This window comes from Octopus bimaculoides, chromosome 2 (assembly GCF_001194135.2).
Source record: "Octopus bimaculoides isolate UCB-OBI-ISO-001 chromosome 2, ASM119413v2, whole genome shotgun sequence".
In the NCBI taxonomy this organism is placed as follows: Eukaryota; Metazoa; Mollusca; class Cephalopoda; order Octopoda; family Octopodidae; genus Octopus; species Octopus bimaculoides.
In genome coordinates, this window is record NC_068982.1 from 55,431,377 (window position 1) to 55,442,775 (window position 11,399).

At 35.5% G+C, this 11,399-nt stretch overlaps 1 protein-coding gene across 1 annotated transcript in view; it reads right to left on the reverse strand.

Annotated features, from left to right (window-relative positions):
* LOC106876318 (sodium/glucose cotransporter 4) overlaps positions 1-11,399 on the reverse strand; it is a gene marked incomplete at its 5' end in the record, with an annotated part of 66,278 nt that overhangs the window by 30,614 nt on the left and 24,265 nt on the right. Inside the window, 2 exons of the mRNA XM_052965846.1 lie at positions 916-996; positions 6,353-6,458. Of these exons, the coding sequence (XP_052821806.1) occupies positions 916-996; positions 6,353-6,458 (187 nt within the window). The remainder of the gene's footprint in view (positions 1-915; positions 997-6,352; positions 6,459-11,399) is intronic.

Consider the following 11,399-nt stretch of genomic DNA (forward strand, 5'->3'; position numbering starts at 1 on the left):
ATATGGAATCAACCTCAGCTGGCTAAATATATATATATATATATATATATATATATATATATATAGGGTATTGAATAACTTCAGCACATATTCTATTCTATATGCCACAAAATACTTAGCTCTTAACAGTTCAGTTTACCTAGCTTTAACTAAAAGCCATAGTATTTTGTTGTTCAGTGTAAATTTAACCAAAGTTTCAGTGGATTTATAGTGCTGAATTTACCTCCTGTGAGTATAGACAAAAGAGCTGGTGAATCCTAATGATTATATGTAATAGCTATAATTATAAACACGAAATGTTGTCGCTTGATCTGTCTAGGACCCCTGTATCTCAGTCTACATTTGCTCTATATAGACATCCCAGGATTGAAAATCTGCCCTTCATTTGGTACTTGAACATTTACCATTGGGATCAGGTCTGAATGAGGATTTGTTATATGCTAACAGTTGAAAATTCAAATTTTAAAAGAACTGCAAAAATTTGTGAACTTTTTTTCATTTAAACTGAATTCAAAGTAATACCATATTCGTGGGGTAACAATAAATGCTTTATTATTATTGCTCTCTTTAGTTTTGGGCCACAGGCCCAATTAGCCCTCTACAGGAGCTAACTTAAAAGTTCACACACAGTGCAGTTTTTAAGCTAGTACCGGAATATACCATGATAGAAGTCAGGGTCTCCCATAATCAGATATGATGTGAGTAGAAGCTAAGTGTTAAGTTTCATTTCTTATAAAGAAAAAAGAAAACCACTCACAATGCTTGCAGTAATTTAGATAAATCATTTTTGTCTATAGTTTTTTTTTTATACTTATCACTAGTATAGAGACACTGTTTCCAGTTTATATTCAAATTAAATACATGCAAGTACAAGTCACAAAAAAAGAAACATGAATATATACTGGTTGTACTTACTTAAAATCATAAGGGCTATAGCACCAGCGAGCATAATGAAACACTGCATGAAGTCAGTCCATATTACAGCTGTCAGTCCACCTTAACAAAATATATAAACAAATATTAACAATATGTTGGATGGGGAGACAAATATTTAACAATGTCATATAGCAATGTAACTTTAAGAAATTTAACAATTAGCACTAAAAGAATCATATGACCAGTACAGGAACAAATAAAATGGTCAATAATAATAATTTCTTACATTGGTACAACACCACTTGAAATTTGGGGAGAGGGGAATAGCTGGCTATATTTCCCCAGCACCTTACTGGCATATTATTTTATTATTTTATATTTGATGTGATGCCAAAATGATAAAAGGCAAAGTTGGTTTCAGTGGGATTTAAACTCTGAATGTAATGAAGAGTCAGAGCAAAAAATCACAAAGCATTATTGTCTGACAGTCTAATGATTCTTCCAATCTACTGCTCTTATATTTGAATATAATTAATAGAATTTAAAGTGATTGAGGTACTTTGCACCAGAGTCAATACATTATATACATTATAATCAAAACTAAAGTTAAGTCACCAATTGGATATAGCTAATATTTACAGGAAAGCAAAATATTTCATGCCCTTACGGCAACCTTAGAACATAACTTCTTTTTCTTCTCTTTTTACTGCATAAACTATTCTGTCAAACATTCAAGAGATTTTATCCTTCCTCACTATAAACATATACAGAATTGACTACCATAAATATGCAGAAAAAAAAAACACCAAAACTGGAAAGAAGTGAACACCTTCTTAGGATACCGTATACATTCTCTTTCCAAGAAAGCTTCCAAAAGAAACTATATTACAATTAACAAGACATCAGAGCCCCTATAAACAGTTTATATTAACTTGAATATAGATAAACTTCATAATCTTACATTTTAGCAAATTTGGAACCTATTACAAGATAGTCAAGAAATAGCATTGTAACAAGAAAGCATCAACTCCAGTATTTGACTCGTACTTTATTTTATTGACATCGGAAAAATGAAAAGCCAAGTGGAACTTTGTGAGATTTGAGGTCAAAATTTAAAGGGGGATAACTGAATACCTCAAAGTATTTTATCAGATGTTCTACTGATTCTTTCATCTACAAGAAAATAATGCTGGCCCTATCAACAGGAATAAGACTGACAGAAAATGAAATCAATTAATATTACAGTCTAAGAAAAATATTATAGCAGAAACCGTAAGAGCTAAAACTAAAGCAGAAAGGATCTCTGTGTGTGTGGGGGGTACCTATAATCTATATTATGGTGTATTAAAGTTTTGTCTACACAAGAATGTGTGTATGTATGTAAATAAGTAATAATTTGTGATTGACAAGTCTTTGTTGACAATTTCTTTTTAAATATTTATTTAAAATCATGAATATCATGTGAAAGCAGATATTCCATGAAAATAAATGGCAGACACAAAGAGGAAGGAAGAAGAATTTTCATAGTTTCATTACATAAAAATGTCCTTTGCACTAGACCAGAGTTTCTTAACAAAAGTGGAAGAAATTTGAGTGAAAAGATGGCAGGGAAGTTATTAAGGAAACAATTACAATTCAATTATTTTCAACTTGCTCATCAAGATTTTGAAACACTCTTTTTAAGGACATGTTATGCAGTTTATGATATTAAAGGGAATTGACCAATCTGAAGTGCAACAGACTAGTGTTGTCGTTCAAACTATGCTATAATGGTACACATTCAATGATCAGTTCTTACCTAATTAGATGCAAAAATAGGAGTTACCTTTTGTGCTAGTATTATTTATCATTTTTCTTTTAGTGCTGTATTGTTATTTAATTTGTACGTTTGTCCTTTGTTCAAAGTCATTTTCCAAGCCATCATCATCATCATCATCGTTGTTTAACGTCCGCTTTCCATGCTGGTATGGGTTGGATGGTTTGACTGAGAGCTGGTAAGCCAGAAGGCTGCACCAGGCTCTAATCCGATCTGGCAAAGTTTCTACAGCTGGACGCCCTTCTTAATGTCAATCACTCCGAGAGTGTAGTGGGTGCTTTTTATGTGCCACTGGCATGAGGGCCAGTCTGGCGGTTCTGGCATTGACCACACTTGAATGGTGCTTTTTACATGCCACTGGCATGGGAGCCAGTCAGGCAGCACTGGCAATGACCATGCTTGAAAGGTGTTTTTTTAGGTGCCACTAGCATGGGACCAGTCAGCCGGCACTGGCACTGAACACGCTTGAATGGTGCTTTTTACGTTCTACTGGCATGGGCGCCAGTCAGGTGGCACTGGCAACAATTATGCTCGAATGGTGCTTTAATCAGTCAATTAGTCCTTTTGCTTCCTAAAAATAAAATAACTTTGCATGTTTTCTTACTTCATCATCATCATCGTTTAACGTCCGCTTTCCATGCTAGCATGGGTTGGACGATTTGACTGAGGACTGGTGCAACCGGATGGCTACACCAGGCTCCAATCTAATTTGGCAGAGTTTCTACAGCTGGATGCCCTTCCTAACGCCAACCACTCAGAGAGCGTAGTGGGTGCTTTTACGTGTCACCCGCACGAAAACGGCCACGCTCAAAATGGTGTCTTTTATGTGCCACCCGCACAGGAGCCAGTCCAGGGGCACTGGCAACGATCTCGCTCGAAAACCCTACAAGGCCAGTCAGGCGGTACTGGCAATGGTCACGCTCAGGATGGTACATCTTATGTGCCACCCGCACAAGAGCCAGTCCAGGTGCACTGGCAACGATCTCACTTAGCTTGCCGGGTCTTCTCACGCACAGAACATTTCCAAAGGTCTCGGTCAGTAGTCATCGCCTCGGTGAGGCCCAATGTTCGAAGGTCTTGCCTCACCACCTCAGCCCAGGTCTTCCTGGGCCTACCTCTTCCACGGGTTCCCTCAACTGTTAGGGAGTGGCACTTTTTCACGCAGCTATCCTCATTCATTCTCACCACATGTCCAAACCAGTGCAATCGTCTCTCTTGAAATTCATTAACAAGGAGTACTAATACATATGTAAATGTAAAATGCTGCAAAGCTTAAAGCAAAGGATGCAAGCAAGACTGGCCTACTTCTTGAGAATGAGTTCGGTAAGATCACTGTGCATATATGACAGAGTATAAATGATTTGAGAGAAAAACTTGGTATACAAGGCATCAGATGTAGGGTGCAAGGGAGAAGGCTGCATTTGTGCAGTCACGTAACACATATGAATGAAGACAGTTACACAAGATATTCAATCTCTAATTGTAGAGGGAACATGTGGAAGAGGTAGACCCAGGAAGATGTAGGACGAAGTGGTGAGAAAGGACATAAAGATCTGGCTGATTCTTTTTGCTGCATTACAAGATTGCAAAAGCAGCTGGAGTCATGCAATTACTGAGAAGGTCAGAAAACCTACTATAATGTATAAAAATCCTTCAGATATCTTTAAAAGCTTACCATTATGCAGCAATTCAGTTTGAAAACAAATTGATGAAATGTCAATGAACAAAGACTAACTGGATGAAAGGCCAAACAAAGCTTGTTTTTCATTTGAGGTTTCTGTGTAACAATTGTCAATAACAAGACCTTTCATATAGATGTGTGTACATTTTTCCAATGAGGAGTGAAATCAAAGAAATGTATGTATTATATGCCAAATGCCTAAAAACTATCACTACTGGGGAATCTATTTCTATATTCTGGTTTGCTGAAAAAACTCCATTAGGAAATTCGATATTAATTGCAGCTGATGGTGTACCTCAATGTCTGAAGACATAACAGCTTCATAGAAAAAATATGTCCTGGAATCATTGCATTGTTCACAGGCATGTTCTTATTCACTTAGCTAGTAATAAAAACTTAAAACAAACTACTAGCAAATACAATTACACATTCAAGAAATCTGGTTCTGATCATAACGAACAGGTATGTGAAACTTCTTTTACACATGGACGTCAGATGGCTCTCCAGAGGAGATTGCTTAGCAAGATTTATAAAACTTTCGGATGTCATTGTTAACTTTCTAGAAAGTGAAGAAAATGTTCACAAAGAAATAAGAAAACAAAAAGAATATATATTATCTATCTTGGAGATTTCAAAAGCTTAATGAGTTATCACTTGAAATTCAAGGAAAATTAATTTGTTGATTGAGTGTAAAATTAATTTTGAAATCATTTACTGAAAAATTAGAAATTTTTCAAGCAAATTTACATTAAAAAAATATTTCACAGCATGCTTGAGCTGGCAGAAATTCGTTTTTCACTTAACAAAATGGCTCTTGAAACATATCCTGGACACTTATAATTGTTAAAAGCGACGGGAACAAAACATTCTGATTTATTTTCTTTTGAAGTAAAACCATGGATGATTGGACCCATTTAATTGTGATGTTCATTCAGCTGAAGAAGAAATTCAAGAAGAATTAATTGAATTACGATGCAAAGGTAACTCAAAATACATTCGTTATAAAGTAGGAAAGACTGAATTCTAGTCATTAAAAGACTGTAAAGCACTATATCCAAGATTATAGACCGAAATGGCCAAAATAATTGTCTGTTTTCTAACACTGTATATAGTTGAAATTGAGTTTAGTTCATTGAATAATAAAGGAAGAGATATACTGGATGTATGCAAAAAAGGGTGAAATGAGAATTAAGTACTTAATATTATGAATTTAGAAGAAAAATACCCATCTCAAGGATCACAGTAAATAAAATAAATAGTAAGTTTCAAAGTTCCTTCTTTTAGTTATTTGTGTGGGGGGTAAATTTGAATATAGAGTGAGCAAGAGGTTGAGAACTATTGCACTTGACTAAAAGCAGCACAATATACTTGACAATCTTCTGACAAATTACTTAGGATGATGATAATCAAATTTCAGACAATAATAATAACTATATCATTGATAATAACTTCATTACAACTGACAAGCCAATGAGGGAGCCTCTGTATGATTACTGAACCTGCTAGAAATAACAGCAAAATCTCCCTCAAACCACATCCTACTGTTTTAAAAGAAAAAAAAAGAAAGGGTAACTTAGTCTCCGATATACACACATGTGATGATAATGGCTAGAATGCCTTTAATCATAGGTTTACTGAATCAGGGTTGACCTGGGGCCAAGCACTAACATTACTGCTGACAAGAGAGCCGATGCTAAGTCATTTAACCTGCTAGAATTTGTTACCAAATTCCTTTGAATCACACCTTTCCATCTTGAAAATTGAAGGACATGTACCATGTAGTCCCTGATACACAATAAAACGGAGTGGTCACAGCTGGAAAGCCTCTGATCATAGGTCTGCTTAATCCAGATTGACCTGTGACTAAACAGCAAACAACATCACTGTTGATGTTGAGCTCGACAACAACAATGCTGATGATGACAATGATGATGATGATGGCAATGATGATGACGAAAGATTAAGTAGACATAACTTACCACTAATGGTAAATATTGATGAAATTACCAAAATCAGAAGCAATGACAGGTACAAGTCCCAGTTCAAAGCTTGTTTTATAAAGAGTGCTCCAGCATAAAGGTCAGCCTATAATAGTGAACTTAGGAGTTCAAAACATCTACATCAATGTTTAAGCAAAATAAAATTAACTAAAAACATTTATCACAACAAATACATAATTTTTAAAAAATACAAAATGGCTAAGTGTTTCAAGTATTTTGTTGTTATTCTGTAAAATTTTACTTTAAAAAGATTTGAGTATTCTTCACTGAGTAACATCATTTGCCTCAGTAACTATCTCGAGATGATTTGACCTCTCTTTCATTGATATTATACAAGATTAAGTTAAAACTAATAAACATTATTTAACCTAACTGCTGTCATATATTGCTACCGGTTACAACAACAACATAGCAACAATTATTATCATTGTTTGATAATTAAAATTAATCATGAAATTTTGCAGCAAGCAGAGTTTTAAGTAAGTTTCCCTGGGACGAAAAGGCTATGCATGCACTCATAAACCCATAAAACAATGACCAGCACTTCACTAGTTTATTATATACTTGGGCATTCTACCCATAATTTTCGTATAATGTAAAATAAAATGAAAATTATTTTTGACTTCCAATACTGTTTTAAAAAAAATATAAAAAAAAAAGAACACACAAGACAAATATAAGTTTTAGAATTAGTATCCACAATAAAACAATTTTTTTTAGTATATCAAATCTGGAGGAATTTTTGAAGGGTTTTCAAGTAAAACAAGTGTATGATTGTAGGCATAAAATATCACAATAGAATGGCAAATCTTTCATGCTTATTAAGCATAATAATAAAATGGAAAAATAAAACAAACATTTTTTTAAAATTCAAAATTGTTCTAAACATATATTATCCTCTCTGTTAGTCTCGATTTTGATAATGAAACAAACTAAAAGAAACCATCAATATAACATTCCCCATAATCTGTATTGCAAGGATATTGTTTATCAGTATATCTGTATTAACAAAGAAAGAAGAGAGGTAAATTTTCAAGAAGAAGAAATAACACTTGAAGGATATACATATATATTGTTATTACTATTTAATTTCCACATATCAGTGTAGATAGACAGATTAAAAAGCTTTAACGTTCAGTGATTAGAGGAAACCACCAAAAATTGATCGGTCCTACTGACTTTCTTTTTGAAGCAGGCATGGCTTTGTGGTTAAGAAATTTACATCACAACCATATATGTATAGATTCAATCATATTGAACAATACTTTAGGCAAGTGCTTTCTACCATTATAGCCTTGGATCAACAGAAATTGTGTGAAAGACAGTCATGTGTGTGTGCTTGTGTGCACCTCTACAATGGCACTCCTACCTAACTCATCTGTCTGGTCTCCTCTTATCAGTCATACAGTGTCTAACACACTAGGCCTTACACAAGTCGTCATTTACACTTCCCTACATATCCCTCAACACTCGTTATTCATCCAGTTCTCTCACCAATTGTTTAACTATTTCTCACTCGAGATACATTCTTGCAACCTCTACACACACACACACTTCCTGTTCTCCTGTCCCTACTCCTATTCATCTCATATCTTCAAGTCCTAGCTGATATATCTTATCACAATTCTAATCTCTTTCCACTTCATTATGACCACTCTCACCCCTCTTGTAAATCCTCAACAGCAAGAAATCTGTTTTGTTCTGGTACCTTCTATCACTTTTTAACCCTTCTTCCCATAACATGAAGCTGCTCCTCTCACTCAAAGGGATTCTTAATATTGCAAACTGCTTAGCAAACCTAACCAGTATTGGTGTCATTAAAAAGCACCTAAAGTATGCTGTAAAATGGTTGGCATTTAGGAAAGGCACCCAGCCACAGAAGCTATGCCAAAGCAAACATTGGAACTCAACATAGTCTTTGGACCTGATGGATACTGGCAAGTAAATGATACTGCTCCTGCAGCTGCTGATGACTAATTATATCAGCCTCACCAGTCAGAGGGCTTACAATGGCCAAGAGCACTCTCCACTTCCTCCATGAGCAAGCAAGTATATATACATACATACATACATACATACATACATACATACATATATTAGGTCGTCAAGTATGAAATTTGTAGAAAAGAAAAAAAGTTTGTTAATGTCTTATAAGCACAAAGAATAGTTTTATTCATCAAAGTATGCACCTATATTGTCAATATACTTGCCATTTTAGCGGTAGCTTGTCCAACCCAGCCAGAACTGTAAAAGCCTAGCAATTTAGAGTCAATAAAATCTTGAAAGGCCTGTTTTACAGCATCGTCGTAATTAAATCTTTTTCCTATCAAAAAGTTATCCAAATTCTGGAAGAAGTGGCAGTCAGTGGGGGTAAGATCAGGTGAATATGGTGGATGATGGAGAACTTCCAACTCCAGCTCCTGTAGTTTTGCCATTGTCATTTTTGCAATGTGTGGTCTGGTGTTGTCTTGCAATAAAATAGGAGTAGATCTGTTGACTAATCCAGGCTGTTTTTTTTTTCATAAGTTTCAGCATCATTTGGTCCAGTTGGCTATGGTGTACTTCAGCTGTGATTGATGAGCCAGGTTTAATGAAATCATAATGGATCACACCTGTGCCGGACAACCAAACACACACCATCAGCTTCTTTTGATGAATTTTGCTCTTTGGACTGTGTTTTGGTAGCTCATCTTTGTCCAATCATTGTGCTGAATGTTTACGGTTGTTGTATTGGATCCATTTTTCATCACATGTTACAATTCGATTCCAAAATGATTCATTTTTGTGATGAGAAAGTAGCATAATGCAGGCTTCCAAACGTTGCTGTTTCTGATTTTCATTAAGTTCATGTGGAACCCACTTATCCAACTTTTTCACTTTACCGATTTGAACTAGGGGAGTCAATATTGTTTGCTTGCTAACAGCAAACAAGGATAATTCATGGGCACTTTGAGATGGAGCTGACTCGATGGTAGCATTCAGTTTGTCATTTTCCACCTTTGTTTCTGGTCGACCACATTGCTCATTTGTGCAGTCAAAGTTACCATAACAAAATTCTGAAAACCAATTTGATACTGCCTGCTGTGTAATAACATTAGAATGAAATATTCCATTAATATTCTGAGCTGTCTGTTGTTGTATTTCAGTGAGTTGAAATGAGAATACTGTAATTGTTAACCTGTTATTTCCTGTATTGTTGCATTGTTTGTTGAATTTGTTGGAATTTTTATTTGTCTTCCCCATTTATGAGTGAAGTAATGAATAATAGACCAGTGCAAGTGGGAAGTTATGCTGCAGTGACTGGCAAAAGCTTGTCAGCGGAGCTACTGCAAGTCCGTGAAATAGAAGTTAAAGACAAGAATTTCAAGAAGTATAACGACTTATTGAAGGAGGAGGGAAACTGTTTTAGGTTGAGGCCACCCAAGGAAGTCATTGAGAATACTGAGAAAAGAACTATTTTCTAGAGAACATTAAACATAGCAACAAAGAAAGTAGAAATAGCAGCGGTGGAAGCAGTTGAGGGGTGTTTGAGAGAGGTGAAGGACTTTACCACATTCTACACCATAAGACGGAAATTTGGCACGGTGGAGGTGCACTTTGTAAATGAAAATGAAGCAAAGAAATACTCCACTGTGGCCTTGAGATCAGCTGAGTGGGCACTACTACCTTCTTACTGTGGCAAACATGCGGCCAGAGTAAGGATAGGTAGAGTGCCCACTGAAATTGATAAGGCATGGCTGGTGGCAGCCATCCTCTACCATACAAAAGAAGATGCAGAAATTTTGAAAATGTCCAAAACTATGGAGGTAAACTGGTGGGGATAGAGGTAACAGCCTATATAAGCCTGCCAGACCTCCATAAGATTGTGGAAGAGCTGGTTTTGCCAGATGAGACTAGATTGAGGATTGTTGTGGAGGGTAGACCTTCAATATGTTTTTTGTGTGGAGTAAGGGGACACATGAAGGCCAAGTGTCCCCAGAAACATGAGGAGGAAATAACAGAAAAAGAAATTCAAGAAGAAAAGAGTACAGCTGCAGAGGAGGAGAAAATGGAGGAGCAATTTACGGTGGTGAAAAGAAAAAAGAACTTAGAATCACCACCGAAAATCCCCAAGGAGAAAAAAAGAAAGACAAACAAAGAGGAGAACAAGAAAGAAAAGAGATAAAAATGGAAAACCAAATGAAAAATCAAGTGAAGTGTGAACGCACGAACCATCGCCTTTGACTAGCAAGAAAGAAGGTACTACGAAAGAAGGAAGGAAACAAAAGAGACAGTGAATTAGAGACAGAGACATTTATGATGGACGAAGAGAGTGGTGAAGGATATCAGAGAACAATACCTACAGGGAGAAACTAAAGAAGCCTCATAGTATATGAGTAAATTGAAAAGAGAGTAACAAAAATGAAAAATATTATCAGAGTGAAAATGGAAAACCATGAAGGTAAAAAGGGTGTGCTGTTGGAAAGAGAAAGAGGGGAGAGGTTAGTTGAACTATTTGGAAAAAAAAAGAGTTGAAATAACACCACTTCAGTATAGATATGATGAGCTGCTGCCTGTTGTAATTTTTGACGATATAATGCAGCATTTGTTGTAATTTTGTATTAAAGAAAAAGACACAAGATGGTAAAGTAAAACTGTAATTTAAAAAACAGTAAAATGAAATTACTTGCTTTGGTGGGGCAAGTAAGTCATTTCATCCTCATCTTCATCATATTCATAATTCATCTGATATGTATTTATATGTACCCCCAATGTCTTGTTTTGTCTGTCTTTGTGGTGTCCCCTCTTTATAAAGGCCATGTGCCTAAATAAAAGAAATAGAGCTGTCTGTGATGCTGTATTTTGAAGAAAGAACTCATATTTCAAAACTATACGAATTTCCGACTTATCCATCTCTGTAGCAAAACTCGATTTATAAATACTTTATAAAGTGCAAAATGAGTTAGAATAAAGAAATAGATGTGTCAGCTTTCTAACAAAAATAAAGATTGTCAAGATATAATAATGGCACAAAATGAGCAGCTGT